The sequence below is a fragment of the Leptonychotes weddellii genome, chromosome 4 (assembly GCF_054177405.1).
Source record: "Leptonychotes weddellii isolate Sample4059 chromosome 4, ASM5417740v2, whole genome shotgun sequence".
NCBI classification, from domain to species: domain Eukaryota; kingdom Metazoa; phylum Chordata; class Mammalia; order Carnivora; family Phocidae; genus Leptonychotes; species Leptonychotes weddellii.
Genome location: NC_138372.1, coordinates 111,227,025 through 111,246,236, shown reverse-complemented (window position 1 = coordinate 111,246,236; position 19,212 = coordinate 111,227,025). Strand labels below are relative to the sequence as shown.

The 19,212-nt window shown below is 37.2% G+C and overlaps 1 protein-coding gene across 4 annotated transcripts in view; it reads left to right on the top strand.

The window, feature by feature from the left end:
* PDE7A (phosphodiesterase 7A) overlaps positions 1-19,212 on the top strand; it is a 113,792-nt gene that overhangs the window by 45,207 nt on the left and 49,373 nt on the right. For 3 of the 4 annotated variants that reach the window (XM_081816064.1, XM_006741175.3, XM_031036549.2), the window contains 2 exons: positions 11,531-11,591; positions 15,117-15,200. In XM_081816064.1, coding sequence (XP_081672190.1) covers positions 11,531-11,591; positions 15,117-15,200 — 145 coding nt within the window. Of the gene's footprint in view, positions 1-4,166; positions 5,235-11,530; positions 11,592-15,116; positions 15,201-19,212 lie in introns of those variants that run through there. The other variant, XM_081816063.1, reaches the window with a different exon arrangement.

Genomic DNA, 19,212 nt, shown 5'->3' with positions numbered 1-19,212 from the left:
TTATAAATAAATAAATAAATAAAATAAAATAAAATGCCATGTATGTATGCATCTCCCAGGGTGATATTCAGAACCGAACTGAGTCTTATAAATGTGGCCTGTATTGGGAATAGTGGAACATCCTTGATCTGGATACTTATCTGACTTTCAGTGCCTTTAATTACTGTCTCTTATTACCTTCGAGATTAAACATCCTGACCTTTTTTAAGTTATTTGTAATTAAGCATGCTGGTTTATCCTTTGCATCTTATATGCAGATTTGATATGCATTTGTCTGATCTGCACCCCAGTAAGTGAAGTGTGGAACAAGACAAGTTCAGATGCAGAGTTCTGTTAGTTACCTCTAGAATTCTTCCACTTGTTTGGTATCAAGTACTTAATCTCTGGGTATGTTGGTTTAGCCAGCTAGGAATCTGCCTAACTGTAGTATGGGGCTCACATTGTTCTGTTTTGTTTAAGGTTGCCACCAGGGACTTCGTGTGCAGCTCTGCTGAAATTAAGTCTTTGTGACATTCTCCTGGTCTAATAATATGCTAGTAGCTTTACACTTACAGCATGCACACTGAATGCTCCTTTTTTAAGTTCACACTCTACAGATCTACACTACTGTTTTTTCCTTCTAAAAATTGTGACTACTTCCACTTTTCCATAATTTTTAATATATTATGAACAGTGGTTCAATAAGCAAATCTCTTAAGTTCTTTTAATGTCATAAGATAGTTGTCTGTAACAGAAGGCTTGAATGTTTGTAAAGTGTCAGAGCACTTTTACTGTTTCCTCCATACCTGGACTAATCACATGTCTGCTGTCATCAACTACTGAGATACTATATAACAAAAAACTTAATTCAGAGCTCTAAATCAGTATGACACAAAGGTATTAACTGGTAAAATTCCCATGTTACCATAGTTTTAAAATTTTTTTTTGTTATCGAAGCTAATTTTTTTTTGTCAGTTTCATATCTCTTGAAATTTATACCACCTGAAGAATAAGAAGCCCTGATACGTGGCTTTTAGTGAAAGAAATGAACAAAAAAACCTGCTTTGCTTTATTACTTGCTATTAAAATTGGCTGGAATTCAAAATGATAAAAGCACAATTGGAGGGTTTTGACTATAGTGTTCACATTTTTCTATTATAAATTTAGTTATAGTTTTCCACAGACACAACATTTGTATAAAGAACTCTGGGATAGGCTATTTCCGTCCATGAGAATCCAAAATTATAGACACTGATGTCAATGCAGATGAGGTTAGCCTAATTTGGTCAAGGGAAGGACATGCTGAGTCTCTATATGGATAGCTAAAGGCTATTGCCAAGATTGACAGGTGTCCTGTGGGTGGCAAAGAGCCCCAGGAATAAAATTTGCACTTGGATTACTTCCTCTAAAACACAATGATCAAAGTCATGTCTTTTCTTTCTATTGATCACAGTTTTAAAATAGTGAGGTCTGCTTTTAATACTTTCATTTTTCAGATATTAGTTTTATTAGCCCCAGAAAGGTAAAAAGTTTTCTACTTTCTTCTTAAAGTATCAAATTCTGTTTTTGAAAGTTTAGTTGTATTCTGTGCACTAATTTTTCTAGTATAGTCTGTTTTTTTTTTTTTTAAGATTGTATTTATTTTTATTTATTTGACACAGAGACAGAGATAGTGAGAGAGCACAAGCAGGGGAAACGGCGGGCAGGCAGTGGGAGAGGGAGGAGCAGGCTCTCTGCTGAGCAAGGAGCCCGATGTGGGGCTCGATCCCAGGACCCTGGGATCATGACCTGAGCTGAAGGCAGACGCTTAAGGACTGAGCCACCCAGGTGCCACTAGTATAGTCTGCTTTTTTTGTTACTCTGCCATGTTTCACTAGGTGGAGGTGAGAAAAATTAATGTAAAAGGATACATTTGTTATTAGTGTAAAAGACACAGCTCTTTCTTTATGGAATAGTAAGTTACATGATTCAATCTGGAAAGATTAATTTTTAGGAGAATTTTCTATGAAGTAAACATCATGTAAAGGAGTATTCGTACTAATTTGATAACAGCTTTTGCTTTTATTTCATCTTACTGAAATATTTTTATTATTAAAGGAAGTCCTTGCAACTGATACACATAAATTAGTGGTAAATATTTCATATCTCAAAATAAGAAAAAAAATTTAAAGCTATTAGGTCCATGCCATTAAGAAAGTTAAGTGTACTGTTGAGATTTTTGTAAGATTTGAGTGATGTGCATGCATCATTAGCAATGATCTATGGGGTTTTTTAGGCATAAATTCAATAGCTATTTCTATTCAAATAGAGAATTTTCTAATCTGGGAGGATCGTGTCTTGATTTTCTCTGTATTTCCCTGTCAGAGTATAAATTTAAGAAGATGTTGGGGAAACCACTTTAGGGAGCCAACCTGTTCACCAGTGTGAAAAATGAAAGTCAAGACCCTCACTCTCCTAGGGCTCGGAAAAGATTTCTGAGGGCCCTAGGCAAGCACAGTGTAAATTCCCTTTACGGACCATTGTTAATTCAATGAAGTCTGTTGTTGGGTTGAAGCTGGAGTGATTTGGTCAGTATCATTCTTAAGTCTTAAATATTTAATTCTGATTTGGCTGAAATTTATTGAGAGCCTACTATGAGCAACGTATTCTTGTATAGATGTTATCTAAGTCCCGTGAAGGCGAGGAAAAGAAGGCCCAGCAAAGTGGTAACTTGCCCAGGGTCACTCAGCTCTTGGCAGTAAAGCTGTGACATAAACCCAGGCTCTTGTCTCTAAACCCAGTAGAATTTTGAGGTGATAGAAATAAATTCAACAGAAATTCACTTAAATGAGAGAACTTTTAGGACTGCCTTTCTTATGTCCTTTTTTTTCTTAATTCTTTGTCTCAATTCTGATTATTTCCTGATTAATCCTTCCTTTTTAGACTAAATGAAAGTGCAGATTCTTGAGCTCATCTTTAATCAAAAAGACTTTTATAAAAATATTTAAATACCAAAAACAGCAATCTTATATTTGCTTCTCAGAATTTGACTCCTTAAGCAGCTGATTGGAAAGGAAGTGTGAAAATGAGAAGTCCTTCTGGGCTGAGCATCATGGTAATGGGCTAATTCGGAGTGTGCAGCATGGGCTAGAGCAGCGGATAGCAACCTCAAACCCGTGTTAGCCCCTGGCCCAGGCTGCACGGCCCCTCTCCCATGGCCACCAGCATTGCTCCTGAGACTTGGGCTAATACGCATTCTGCTGCTTGGTCCTTTTCCTGGGCATTCCTTCAGTTTGGTTACTGGAGCTCTACTAGAATACAGAGAATAATGAAAGACCCTGACAATCTCCTGTCACACCTAGTTTCCTGACAAAAAAGTCTTCTCCGTTTGTGCAAGGATTGCATTACAGCTTGTTGCTTCAGTAGCAGGAAGAGATATACATAATGTATAAGGTAGAGTGAGAAATTTATGACCATGTGTTATGAACGGTTTCAATTTAGGAAAATTTTGATTTAGATCTGCTAATTTAATTTATGCTGCTTTTTGACAGGTCTAGAATTAACTTTTCTTTTAAATAAACTTCTTTGTACTGAGGATTGGATCATGAAAATAGCATTACATTAGTATTTGACCTGTTGGGCTATTTCAAATACTTTAGAACCATCCTTTGTGGACTGTTGCCACGCAGATGCCTCTGTCTTGTCATGGACTGCAGTCTGTGACAGACCTGTCATGTACCGAGTATTTCTCCAGCCAGCCCCCCCCTTCATCTCTAGCACTCCACGCAGGCTCTTCGCCCCTCTCCTGGACCTCTGCAGTGGCCAACTGAACTGCCTGTCCAGCTCCCACCCCACATAGCTGTCCTTGACCAGAACCTGCGAAAGTTCTTTAGGTTGGGATTAGCTGTTAGGATGAAGGTAAACACCTTCGCACAGCCTCCACTTTGACTCGCCCTGCTTTCTAGCCTTCCCTGGTCTTCCTGTCTCTTCCTTCCTTGCTTTGTTTCATAGCTGCTTGGCCGTCGTTGGTTGTCGTGTCTGCCCCGATCATTCTTCCTGTCCTCTTCATGTGCTTGCCCCTTCGTTTCAGGAACTGTGGGAAGAAGTCCCGCTCCTCTGCAGTAGGTCAGATGCAGACGGTGTTGGCAGTTCTTATCCCCACTTCACTGTACTTGTTTGTTACAGTTGCACTTTTATATTTATGTTCGTAGACTTTGGTTAAAGTAGCCTCTGACTAAACTGTAAGCTTCACGAGGGCAGGAGCCATTTCTGTTTTCACTGGAGGATTGTGCCCCTGGCATCTAGCACAGGGTCTGATACATGGTAGAAGCTTAACAAATACTTGCAGAATACTTGAATGAAAGTTTCATGAAAGACTTTCTCAGCAGTACTGCCTGCAACCTGCTGGCTGCTGTGAGGTCATGAAGGTGGATGAATATAGGCACACTTTGCCATTAGAGAGTTCACTCACCAACCAAGAGAAGAAGGTGACGTGTACCAAAAATACTGTAATATAAGCTAGATGGCAACTAGGACTTAGAAATAATATACTTTTAATTGTCTGAAAATGCACCTTTAGACTGGCCTTAAATCTAAAATGAGTGAATTACAGTGTTAAATAGGGCAGACGGTATTTATGAATGGCTCTAACATTCATAAAGTAATCCTAGCCCTAAAAGAAAGAAAAAGCTGAACACATTCAGTGTTAAAAGTTGAAAAGTTAGACTAAAATGCATTCATATTTTTAAGTGACAGGACATTATACCTGTGGAGATGGTCTGTGTGAAAGAAATGAGGAAATTTTGTGTATTGCCAAACATTTTTTGAAAGTTCTGTCAAAGCACTCTGTTAGTATTAAGCTGTAGAAGTGTTTGGGGCTCGCCTGGGACCTTCTTGTGTCTATTTTGTGAGACTGTTAGGTCAGCCCTCACTAAGTTTTTTTTTCCTTTCCTCTTCCAACATTACTTACGCTGTTCTACCCCAACTCTGGGGTTGTGGCCTTAAGCACGCGCTGAGGAGGAAGGCTGCCTGGCTGCGCATTCTCAGAGGAGTCAGGTGATCTGGTTTGAAGGCAGCTGCTTGAGGTTCCAGGCAGTCGGTGTCCCCTGTCTTCTGCCTCGGGACAGCTGGTTATTATCAAACTCGTAACAAGTCTTCCTTGCTTATTGCCTGCTGGGAGAGGAGGGAGATTATGCAGTGGGCTTTTGATTGATCCAATGGGAATTACATTGATCTGGTGTCTGGCTGTGGTTCTTCTCAAGTGGATCGCCTCTAAGGTAGGCCATCTTTATTTTTAGGATTGTGACGTTAATCATCAGTTTATGTATTTGGTTGGAATAGAATTGCTAGGAGTTTCTCCTTTGGCTTCAGTTTTTATTTCTCTGATTAAGAGAGCTATTCGAGTTTTACCTGTCAACTGAAAAGCTTAATTGTAGTTAAGCGTGGACTTTTTATTCTTTTCCCACCTGATTCCTCCTTTCAGGGGCTTTTTTAGGGTATCATTCCTCAGTGTCAAAGTAGCTTCCCTCAGTATCATTCCCTTAAAGAAGTTTGTGATTAAAGAAATACACCTTTTAAGATTAAATAATTATTAATTTATACTTTTGGTGTACATATTTTAAATATTCTTTTTGGAGATAAAGAATTTACTTATATGTTAAATGTGTAGTTGAGAATTTCTAAACAGTTACGAACTTTTTAAAAACGAAACACTACCCTCTATCATGTTCTCTGTTAAAGTCTTGCTAATACCAGAATGTATACCTTACTTATAATATGTTGGAAAAAATGTAAGATTATTATGTATCTGTTGTTTTTGAACTTTAATTCTGAGTATCAGGCTTGAGAAATGCTGGCTAGAATGCTAGCCATTTGCCATCTGGAAAAAAGTCTAAAACTAATGTAGGAAATATTTAAGATGATACTATGTGAAATTATTTTTTCTATATTTGTATAAAAATGATTATATCTTTCATCCATCATGCAGCTTTTTTCTTCCTGTATTTAAGAAATTGAAGAATATTAACTTAAAATGTTTAAGGCCATCAGTATTTGCAAAGGAACCTAAAGCTTCCATAAACTTGTTTCTTTTTCAAGCAAGGTTTTAATCCTTGGTATGTAATTTTTCACATAATGTTTTAAACATAATTGTCCCTTATTGAAGTAGTCTTGATTTCTTAGTGAATATGATTGAAGAAATCTCTTAAATAAAAAAAGTGTGCTCAAATTTTTAAAATCCTTGTGTTTTATAAGTTAAGAATTAATTTTGTTGTACTGACAGCTATTTACTCATTGTTTTTAAAGGATTAGCTCACCAGGTTATTGAATGAAGGTCAAGTTAATATTAATTCATTGAGTTTTGGATGTTTTCAGAGACTTTTTACTTTTTTTCTAACCAGCAAAAAAAAATTTTTTTTAAGAGAGAGAGCAAGAGAGCAAGAGCAGGGGGCAAGGGGGACACGGTGGTGGGTAGGGGCAGAGGGAGAGAGAGAATCTCAAGCAGGCTCCACGCCCAACGCCGAGCCAGACACGGGGCTTGATGTCATAGACCTGAGATCATTACCTGAGCCAAAATCAAGAGTCAGATGCTTAACTGACTGAGCCACCCAGGTGCTCCCCCCAAAATTAAGCTTTTAAACAAAAAGAATGTTAATATTTTAAGTTTGCAATATTTTTGAAAAATACATTGTTTTCATAGGCAGGAAGAAGGGAAGGATACTGTTCAGTGGATCAATGCAATGTTTTAATAGACAATCATCAGCATGTTTCTTTAGCATGTGTAAGATGAATATATTCTGAAAAAGCTCATTTTACTACATCAGAGAAAACTGCTTTTAAAATTTTGGCTGCCCAGCCATCTTTTGTAATCTGTTACTGTTGTTTGGTAATGTTACCAAAAAATTTATTTAGTACTACTGTGGTTAAGCCCTTTGACCATCAGTTTACTAATCCACCAAATGGGGCCAACAAAACCTATCTTATAAAGGTCTTTGTATGGGTTAAATGAGATTTTATATGAAAGTACCTGTAACATTTTCTGACACAAAGTAGGAGTTCAGCAAGTGTTAGTTAATGTATTATTACTTTTCCCATGTAAGGGAAATAAACAGGCTTTTGCACAGTAGATCATTTTAGTGGAAAACTTGAACAAGATAAAAACAATGGCACTTAAAATATCTTTGCTCAGTTTTTAAAAATGTTTGTCTTTAAAAGTTTTGTATTAACTAATATTGGAACAACTTTTACACCTTTTGTCACTCACTTTGTAAGTGAGATCTTGTGTGGAAGAGTGATTCATCCTGATTGAAGGTGAGTGAGTGTCCTACCAGGGCACTCAGAAGTCCTGTTAGCGTGGCAGTGGATCCTTTGGAACCTTACAGTTTAACTTGTTTACGCTGCTGCTGTCAGTTTCTGATTAGCTCAGCCACGCCCATGTTTTGACCTATACAGTTTGCTTTTCAAGCTGTTCCCAGGATGGCTAAATTAGAAGAGTCACGGGTAGAGGCGTCTGAGTTTTTTCCCTTCAGTGGTGAGGGGAGGTGGGGATGTGGATGACGATAGCACAAAGTGTTTTGTGACTGACTGCGACACAGGATTGTCATTAAATTCGTTGTACTCTTTTAATAAAAACAGGATTTTACTAGTATTTGGCTTTTAAGATGGTGATCTTTAAAAAGATGTGTTAAGTCTATGCTGTAGTGTTGGCGTAGAAAGCACATATGACTTTGGTTTAAAGTAACTAATTCTAACATTTAAATCAAATTGTTACAATTCATAATTTATAGTGTATTTTTCCAAAATGAGTTACTTTAGGTTGTTCTACCATGATTGTTTAGTGAGAGAATTTAATAATATTCATTTTAATCTTGGTCTGTGAGGAGATAAATGAATGAAGTATCACTCGGGATATATTTGTTGATAGGCTCAGATAGATCTATTTTAAAAGTCCATCCTTTAAAAAAAAAACATTGTCTCATTTGGATTTATTTTATAAGAGTTATGTCTTGTCGCTTAATATAGCTTTTAAACTAAGTTATGTGTGGACCAGACTTACTTAAACTAGTAATGAATAGAATAACTTGAATAAGTTGTACTTCAATAAGTACAACTTACTGAATATATTAATATATTTAAAATTAAATTCTAGTCTTTTGCCAGGTTTTTATTATGATATAGACCCTATCATTTTTATATTTAAATTAATGTCTCTATAAATAAGTCTAAAGGGATTACCTTAAAATAAATTTAGTATGTCATAGTTATAATCTGGATTATGTTCACTAACAAGTTTTTGATTTATACTATTTAACAGAGAGCTGATACTAGTTTTTCTCAGTCCTTAATATGTGAAGTGATAAATGAGATATTACATTCCTAATTAATGGCTGTTTTAGTAAATAGTCATTCTACATTAAAAAAATAATAAGGTCAATCACTCTCTTAAAGAGGGCTGTTAGAGATGGCAAGTCATAATTCGTTTTCATAACCTATTTATCCAAGTTGTTATTGGACACTAGCAGGTTGATAGGTATTGACCATGACAGGCTATTACACAGTGATATCTTTAGCTTCACTAATATGTCTTGGCTGAGAGTAATATTTATTTCCACATATATGCTCTCCAGACTCGTAGGTTTTCCTCTAATATGGTGGTATTAAGGGGAGGCCTGTAATCTAATAAGAGGGGATCAAACAGCAGGTGCAAGAGGTGCCTTTTAATACCAAGTGATTACAGTGGCTGTTTGCTCCAAAATAAATAGTTTACCCTGAAACTATTTTGGTTTACACTGCAGTAGGCTTCCTTAGGAGAGAGATTCTGTTGGTAGAAGACACTATAAGCGTGATGCTGCCAGGAACGTATTCTGTATGATTTAGTCCCTTGGGATTTGAGATCATGCTTTTCTTTATAGATTTCTTTGTAGTAGATTCTCATTTTACTTTTTAATTTTAATTTGGTTTATTTTGTGAATAGATAATAACTACACATACTACAAAATTCAGGGTATAAACACTGAAAAGTCCTCCTCCTACCTCTGTGTCCCTCGGGCTCCCTGGAGACAACTGGTGTTGAAAATTAGAATTTTATTTTTGTTTGAACTTCTGTTTCTTTTATGTTTTCTGAACTGTTGTTTTTTTGTAAGGATACATGAAATTATTAAGTTTAATTGACATTTGTCTCTTACATGATAAGCATTAAGGAGATAATAACAATGATTTGGGGAGTTATTTTGCAAACTACATTCAAATAAGGATTTTAAATAAAGTAAATTTCTTTATAGTGATCATTTTTCCTTGAGATTTCTAGGTGTATGTTGAGGAATGTAAATCTCATGCCAGAGTTTTGTGAGGGAAGAAGATCATTAATCTGATATATAAAAATATCTCATTTCTTTAATGTTTATTTCTTTTGTTAATGAAGTTGAGCATCTTGTCTTGTGTTTATGGGCTTATTGTTTCTTTTCCTGTGAATAGTATGCGTTTATGTCCTACCTGTTTTTCTACACTCTTATTCGTTATTTTCTCACTGATTTGTAAGGCACTTTTTGTTCCTTTCATTTTTAGATAGAGTAGGGGGAAATTCACCCATTGTCCTATCTGTTGAACTCATGTTGATCCATCTTTCATGACTTCTAGACGTGTTTTATAGAACGGTTAGAAAGGCCTTTCTAATAGGAGGTTTGGTCAATTTCATCTTCTAGATTTTTAAATCTGTCTTTGTATCAGTTCTGTTATTCATCACCTTAATAAACTATTCACTAATTTATTTGCAATAAACCTACTCAGTCACTCGTTTACCAAATATTTATTTAGAATCTACTAAAAGCTACTGTTTTAGGGGCCAGGGCTACGGTGGTGAATAAGACACACAGTTCCTGCTCTTATGGAGCTTCTATTTTAGAACGAGCGAACAGGATAACACCAGCTAAGTGCCATAACAGAGCAGGAAGGTAGGGCTGTGGGAGAGGGTGGCTTTCAGGTGACATTAGATTTGGTAGCCTTGGAATGCCTCAGTGAAGAGATGACATTTCATCTAGAACCAAAGAGATAAGGAGGAACAGTGATGCAGTGATCCTGGACAGGGAACAAGTATAAAGGCTGCACCCGTGGTACAGCTGAGGAATAGCAAGGAGGCCAGTGTGGCTGGGTTATGGTGGTGAGGACAGCGTAGGGGGACAGATCATGGAGGTCTTTGGAGATCAGAGCTTGGTGTTGGACCTTATTCCAAGTGTGTGGAAAGCCACTGGAGGATTTTGAGCAGTAGCCGAGTTGTTCACTGTTGCTTCTATGTGAAGAGCGGACTGGGGGCCAAGAGATGCAGCAGGAAACAGCCAGCAGCCCACTGCAAGAGGCCAGCTTAGAGGTGGTGGTGCCTGAGAAAGAAGGAAGAAGTGGAGCTAGAGAATGGGAGAGGAGTGCGAAGGTAGAGTTGGCAGAACTTGTGGAGGGTATTTCAGCTCTTCAAATTTATTTTGTTTTAGGATGTATATTTTAAATTTGTAACATTTGTTATTTTTATAATAGCTTTATTGGAATACAATTCACATACCATACAATTTACCCATTTAAAGTATATAATTCAGTAATTCTTAGTCGTATTCACAGAGTTGTGCAGTCCTTGCCACGGATAATTTGAGAACACTTTCATCCCTTGTAGATAGAAACACAGTACCATTAGCATCCGCTCCCCATTTCTCACCAGCTCTCCCCACTCTAGACAACCACCAGTCTACTTTCTGCCTCTGTGGATTTGCCTGTTTGGGACATTTCATATCAATGGAACCATACACTGTATGGTCCTTTGTGACTGGCTCTTTTCACTCAACACGCTGTTCTTGAGATTCAGCCATGTTGTAGATGCATCAGTACTTCATACCTTTTAAAGTCTGAATAATGCTTTGTTGTATGGATATACTTCATTTGTATTAATCCATTCATTCGTTGCTAGATATTCGGGTTGTTTTTAGTTTGGGGCTATTATGAATAATGTTGTAAGCTGCATTTTTATATATGTTTACTTTTAAACACAAAATATATTTTAAAACTTCTCTTTCAGTGGTACCCTGTCCTTTGTTTTATAGATTCAGTGTTGTCTCAAATCTCTTTGAGTATACTAATTATATTTTTAAAAATTCTCTCATTTCTTGCTAGCCTCTGGGCCATTTGGTTTTTCATCTTGTTCCATTTATTTCTAGCCTGATGGGTTTCATCAAATGATGGTTCTTGTTTGATTATTCTTTCATGTTTAAATTAAGGGAATGGTAAGTAGTTGGACCGTATCTCTTCTTCACTTCTGTCTACCTCTGCGAAAGGTCTTTCCCCAAGTGAGCTTGTCTGACTCCGACATTAACTTTCTACCTATTGCATGTTCCTTACTCTGTATCCACTTTTATGGTATTGCTTCATCATATTATAACTGTCTTCTTCACAACTAGAGATTTTAAGAGCAGATGTCATATCTAATTTCATTTTGTATATTCAGCTTCTTTTGCACAATAAGTAATAAATGTTGGTTAAATTTCATATCCCATGTAATTGCCATGCATTAAAAAAATGTGTGTATGTTTTTTTCTAGAGGCGTGGAGCTATTTCCTATGACAGTTCTGACCAGACTGCATTGTACATTCGTATGCTAGGTAAGCAGTATTTATTTTGTACCAATATCCGTTAATTTTGTTATCGTGTGGTGTTACTTGAGATTGAGGTAGTTTTCATTTGGTTGGTTCATCACTGTTTGCAATAGAAATAATCTATTATTCTGAGGTTTAAAAGTCTTGAAACCAATATTGAATGTTATGTGAATAAAGAGAGGCCTTTTAGAGTACTTGAGTCTCTGATTTAATAACTGGGACTCTTATCATTAGTACACAATTTTAAATTGAACTAGAGTATTCTTCATAAAAAAGGGTCCTGATCACATAGTCCTGTCATTGCATGTATTCTCTTCTCACTTGGCTGGCGAGGAAGACTGTTGGTCTTCTCCCAGTCTCAGTTCTTAAATTTTTCTTGTATTACTCAAGTCCATAAAGTAAAATGAATTTAGATTGTGTATATATGTATCATTGTTTTCTCTCTTCACCAGATTTTTCTCTTCATCACATACTCCTTGATCCCTTGTCCTTTAATTCATACTATTAGAAATGTACAATTAAGATTTACTGGAATCTTGCAGATTTACTTCTCTTTTCTTAAAGGAGTCTTCTGTGACTCCTCTCCTCATGCTCAGAATTCCTTCCTCAACTTCTAAGATATTGAGCCATCCATATTCTTCACCTTTCTCTGGGTTTTTTGTTTTTGCCTCTGACTAATTCTTTCCCATCCTCTTAAGCCTAAGTGTTCTCCAGTGCCCTGTTTTTGCTTTTCTTCCTTTTTTCCCTCTTTTTTTTTTTTTTTTTTAATTATTTGACAGAGACAGAGATAGCGAGAGCAGGAACACAAGCAGGGGGAGTGGGAGAGGGAGAAGCAGGCCTCCCGCCGAGCAGAGAGCCCAGTGCGGGGCTCGATCCCAGGACGCTGGGATCATGACTTGAGCTGAAGGCAGCTGCTTAACAACTGAGCCACCCAGGTGCCCCCTTTTTTCCCCTCTTTAATTTACCTTGTGTGTCTGCTTCAACTCCATTCTACTGTAATATGTATTTTTTCCTCACTAGTGTGTGGTCTTTTCCTCTTTACTCTCTCTGTCTCTCTACAAACACATTTGGGATTCTGCTCTCCTGAAAACAACTTTAGACTCCTATTTTTTTTTTTTTAACTCTGTAGAACATCTCCACATGAGTGTATTGTGGGTACCTAACATTTAATTGAGCAGCAGAGGCACATAGGTAGAGGCAGGGAGACTAGCTAAGGAGCGAGAGCAAGAACAAAACATTTGTGTTCCCGGGGCGCCTGGGTGGGTCAGTCGTTGGATGTCTGCCTTCGGCTCAGGTCATGATCCCAGGGTCCTGGGATTGAGCCCCACATCGGGCTCCCTGCTCCGCGGGAAGCCTGCTTCTCCCTCTCCCGCTCCCCCTGCTTGTGTTCCCTCTCTAGCTCTCTCTCTCTCTGTCAAATAAATAAATAAAATCTTTAAAAAAAAAAAAATTTGTGTTCCCAGGTCTGTTCATTTTTCAGTCTTTTGCCATCTCAGCACATAACTCCATTCTTCTGGTTGTCAGATCAGAAGCCTTCGAGTCATTTTTGACTCTTATTTCTTATCCACTTCATGTCTACTTCATCAGCAAATCCTCTTGGCTGATACCTTCAAAGTATATCCAGAATTTCACCACCCTTGATGCTGTTACCATCGCAATCTGAGCCATAGTTATTTTTTTTGTTAATTATAGTCACATTGTTGTACATTAGATCTGCAGAACTTACCCTGCATAACTGACACATGGTTCCCTTGAACAGTATCTCCCCATAGCCACCCCCCACCAACCCATAGATTGCTTCATTTCTTACACTTGCTCCTTAGCTAGTCTCCCTGCCTCTACCTATGTGCCTCCACTTGATTCTAGTTTATCGTGGCCAAAGTGAACCTTTTGAGAACTAAGTTAAATCAGTCTCACTCCTCCATTCAGAATCTTCTGATGGTTTTCTGAGATGAACAGCCAGAGCTATTATGATGGCCCACAGAGGTCCAGCATGAACTGGCCCTACCACCTCTCTGACTTGACTTCTCCCTCACCTCAGTCCATCCATGCTGGCCTCTCTGCTTGACCTTGAACATGCCAAGCATGCCCCCCATCTCAGGGTATTTTATTTATTCTTTGTTATGCCTGGAAACCTCTTGCTCCAGATAGCCACATGGCTCACTGCCTCACTTCTTTCAGGCCTCTGCTCAAATACCTTTTTTTCAATGAGGCCTTCTCTGACCACCCTAGTGAGTCCATTTTCCCCTACTTCTTTCCCCCCCCGCCCCGCCCCTGCCATTCTTCTTTCCTTGCTTTAGTTTTTTCCAGGTTACTTATTACCATCTTCCGTAGAATGAAATCCTTACTTGTTATATTATTTATTTCCATGAAAGGATAAGCTTCATGAAGCCGGGGACTTTATGTGTTTTGCTCACTGCTGTACTTGCAGTGCCTGACGTGTGGTGGCTGTTCAGTAAGAATTTGTTGCAGGGTGAAGGAATCGCCACATGAGAGAGTTGATTAATCACTATGGGATGACACGAACGTTGAAGGAAATGATGGCCTTACTTAGAGAAACGAGTGAGCCAGGAAGGCCTTCTAGGCAAGCACAATTCAAGGGCACAGGCGGCAGGGATGAAGACCTAAAGGTTATGAACTTGGAGGCTGTGGAAGTATAGTGGGGAAAGTGCTGTCTTTGGAGTCCACAGAGTAGGTTTGTATCCTGACTCACCCTTTACTAGCTTTATGGCATGGGCAGGCTACTTAACTTCTCAGTCTCAGTTTCTTCATCTGTAATGGGGACTAAGATGCCTACCTCCCAGAGTTGCTGAGAGAATTAAATAAAATAGTGCCTAAAAGGCACAAAAGAGTGTCTGGTACATGCTTCCAGTGGTTATTTTGCTGTGTGGAGAAGTAGATCTGAAATTCATATGAATACATGTAGAAGAAACAATACTGAGCTTATGTAGGCCAAAGTTTAAGACCCAACTAAAGTCCTTGGGTGTATGTCCACTATCAATGAGAAAAGAGAAGATTGATCAAATTAAACATTTAAGGCAAAATCTTTAACATTTTATTTTTCTGTACATTCATAAAATTTTAAGGTGCTTAAGAATGGGTCATGTATTTTCTTTCATATCTCTTATAGTCTAGTATGGTGGTGGGCAAGGGGTAGACACTTAATATTTTTCTCTCTGGATTTTTAGAGTTTTGTGCTGAGGATTTTAACTCCATGTGAATAATAAGATATTAGGTTCAACTGTCATATACTTGTCATGTTTCCGAATGCTAACTTTAAAATTTAGATTGTAATTATTATTATTATTATTATTGTAGAGGTAGATTAAAAAAAGAAGTCCACCTAGCCATACAATTCAATATTGAAAATTTGTAAATCCCTTTAAATAGATCAGCTGTTAACTACTTACTCCATAAGTACTTAGTGGGCCAGTACTTATGAGTATGATACCACATAAACCTTTGTTGCATATGGGAGCTTCTTCCCAAAATGGCAGCCTTCTAAGTTTATTTTTTCTTGATTTTGTCCAGGAGATGTACGTGTAAGGAGTCGAGCAGGATTTGAATCAGAAAGAAGAGGTTCTCATCCATATATTGATTTTCGTATTTTTCATGGTAAGTGTTGGCATATACAGTATTTCTCTTAGGCTTTCAGTAAACTTCAGATTTTCATAAACTTATGCAATTTTTCAAAGGAAAAAAAAAGTTATGTTTGGAATGTTTTAAAAAACATTGGGTCATGATAAATGACACTTTATTTCTAGATAATGTTGGTAAATGCTTAGAGGCAATTAGAATTGTAAAGTATAAAATATGAAAGCTGATACAGTTTTTCTTCTCCTTTCCAATTTAAATGTGAAATTACTTTGGTACATTTTTTTCTTCTTGAAATATATGTGTGTGTGTGTGTGTGTTTGAAGTTGTTTTATTCCATATGTTTTGTCTTCACTACTCTAGATAAAATGTTTTTGTGCAAATGACATTTTATAAGGTATTTTCATAGTTAACAAGGTGTATCCTGGTTTATTTGAAAATACACTGCCACCTTTAAAGATGTTTCATAGAATGCATATTTTGAAAACAAACATTGTGTGGGTCTGGCCCACAATGGAGGAAATGGAAAAAACAGAACTTCTAAAACCCTTAAATAGTAAACACATTATCTGTTTTTGGAGGAGCTCCACTTTTGGAAATGTTGGATAAATTATTTGCATTAACACTCCATTTAAAAGAAAAAAAACAAGAAAAACTGGACAAAATATGGAAGACATGTATTTGAGTATATCAGAATGCTGTTAAGACAGAGATGAATCTGGCATTTGGGCTACTTTCCCCCTTAGTAGCATCTGTCAATTCTGGGAAAGGTGGATGAGAAGCTGAGCAGAGTTTCTGATGGACACTTAAGGCTAAAAAAACAAAAACAGCTGTTGGTATCCCACCAAGGTTGGGGCATTGGTCCTGGTAAACCCTCTGTGCTCCATTTGGAACCCCAAAGTACTGTACCTTAGAAATAAATCCCAGCTATGAAATGTCTCAATCCGTGATTAGATCAAGGTGATCTGTGACTTCAGTACCTCTAGCCACCTACTTGAAGTAAATGTTAATCCTCTTTGAAGGAAGGTAGCATTACCCTGAGTCTCAGATTACCTCTAAATTTTTCATATGCAATATCAAGCACTGAATTAAAAATAAAAAAGGCAAAAGGAGATAAGACAGTGTGATGAAAAATGAAAAGGAAACAACAGTAGAAACATCCATAGGAAATTCTAATGATGGGATTATTTTACATGAGCTTCAAAATAACTAAACATAATTTGCTGATGGGGAAAAAGGCCTGATTAATAATTTCAGTAGAGGACTGCAAATTGTGAAGAAAAAAAAAAAGAAATGGAAATTTAAGACTGAAAAATAACATACCTTAAATAAGAACTCATTGGAGATGGTGTTAACAGCAAATAAGACCAAAATGCAGAGAGAATTAGTGGATTGGGATATTAGGTCAGAAGGAAATAATTTAGAATGAAATATAAGCAAAAGATAGAAAAGACATATAGAATATATTCTAGTTGTCAATTGCTCTGTATCTGTCAAGAATCGTGAAGAATCTTAAGATTTTACCTTATAAGTTAACAAATAAATTAGCCTGTAATTGCTTCCTGGGTGCTGGCGGAAGACACAAGACTTCTAGGTCAGAGACAAATGACTTTATTATTCATGGCATAGCAAGCAACATGAACATAATATTATGTCAGTTCTTCTAGCCCCAGCACATCCTGCAGTGGCAACACGGAGGGTTTTATGTGGATACTGTGCACACAGTGAATTTGCATTACCTCTGCGAACTTGGGGAATATACCCCTTTTACAGTAATACTGCTCTTTGTCCCAGAAAAAGATGTTACTTATCCCTCAAGGTTGCTAGCTGCAAACACAAGAAATGGCCTGGATAAGGACCTGGTCAGAGCTTGGGATTCTTGTCACACCCAGCAAGAATGTGCAGGGACACTCAGGAGTGTCCTCTGTGGAGGATTACTGCTCCCAGTAGTAACAAATGACTCCAAACTTACTGGCATAAAACAAGAGCTTTTTTTTTTTTTATGTTCATGATTCTGAGGGTCAGGAATTTAGTCAGCATATCTGCTTCAATTTGTCTGTGTTCCACAGTGTTTTGATCTTCAACTAGGGTAGTTCAAACAGCTAGAGAGAGCTGGGATGGCTCCACGAGGTCTGTATATCTGGGGCCTTGTTTTTTCTCCACATGTCCTCTCCTGGGGCTGGAACATCTAAGATGACTTCTGCGCTCTTATATCTGGTGCCAGGGTAGGGTGGCTGGAATTTCTGGGGCTGGCCAGCATTTCTTTCTTTCCATAAATGGCAGTGTCACAGGAGTTGGACCTCTTCCATGACAGCTGCTGTCTTGCCCCAGAGCAAGCATTCAGAGAGAGAGGAAGTATGGGAACACCTGGTCCCTGACGATATGGGCATGGACACTGGCGCAACATCACATTTTCATATTCTTTTTATCAGCTGTGTGACACAGCTTGCCCAGATGCATGCACAGGGGACATAGATCCCACTTGTCAAAGGGAATAAGGTCAAAAATGTCAATCTTCTATCCTTAATCTGGCACCAGATGTGTTGAAAAGGTCTTTAGGGTCCCAGGAAAGGAATGGGAAATTAGAGTAAAAGTAGTCTTTGAAAAGATGATCAAGTTATCTCTAAAGCTTGATAAAGCACATTAAGGTACAGATTCAAGAAGGATTATGAATCTTAAGTACAGTAACATTAAAAGAAAATCACAGTGTATTAGCATAGTATAACTGAAAACCAAAATCAAAGAGAAATGCTTTCACTCATATGTGGAATTTAAGAAACAAAACAAACGAACAAAGGGGGAAAAAAAAAAGAGGGAGCAAACCAAGAAACAGACTCTTAACTATAGAGAACAAACTGATGGTTACCAGAGGGCAGGTGGGGGGATTGGGGCAATGGGTGAAATAGAAGATGGGGATTAAGAAGTGCGCTTGTTGTCATGAGCACCGGTGATGTATCGAAGTGTTGATTCACCATATTGTACACCTGAAACTAATATTACACTGTATGTTAACTAACAAATTTAAATAAAAACTTAAAAATATATATATGGAGCATTTTAAACTTGAGAATAAGCTCTTTTCCAAAGTGGAAAAGTAAAATAAATAAATTATTTACAAAAAAAAAAGTGAAAAGGGAAAAAAAGTAGTGAGAGAGAAAGAAAATTATTACCTTCAAAGGAACAGCTATGAGATTGCTAGAAACAGATTCTGTTTCGTTTTCAACAGAAACTAAGAAGCTAGAAGACAAAGGAAAGATAGCTTCAGAGTGATGGAAAAAAATAAATGTCAAACTAAAATTTCACCCACAAACAAACTCTTCTAGAGAATAAAGGAAAAGGACATACTTCATAACTTATTATGTAAAGCCAGCATAATCTTGATACTAAAACCCGACAAGGATATGACAAGAATAGGAAATTATAGCCACTATCACTCACAAATATAGATGAAACATTCTGAGTAACATACTATCAAATTAAATCTGCAGTTTATAGGAAAAAATATATTTGACCCAATTTGTATTTTCCCGGAAATATAAGGTTGGCTTAACATTCAAAAACCAGTCGTTGTAATTCACTGTATTAATAGAATAAAGGAGAAAAGTCATGGAAAGACCAGTATATAGAGATATCATTTATTACCTTTTCTATTCAATATTGTTTTGGAGTTTGTAGTTTTCAGTACAATAATTCAAGGAAAAGAAAGAGAAGATATAAGGATTAGGAAAGAAGAAGTATATAAGTGTTATCATTTATGGATGACATGATTATGTACTTAGAAAACTATTAGGAGGAATAAGTGACTGTAGCAAGTTTGCTTGGTACAAAGTCAGTACATAGTTGTATTTTTATAAAGCAGCATTGACAAAAACTGAAATAACAATTTAAATTTATATCAACAAAAGATCAAATATGTAGGGATCAGTCTAACAAAAGATGTGTATGACTCTGCATAGAAAACTGCATAGAGGGGAGCCTGGGTGGCTCAGATGGTTAAGCGTCTGCCTTCAACTCAGGTCATGATCCCGGGGTC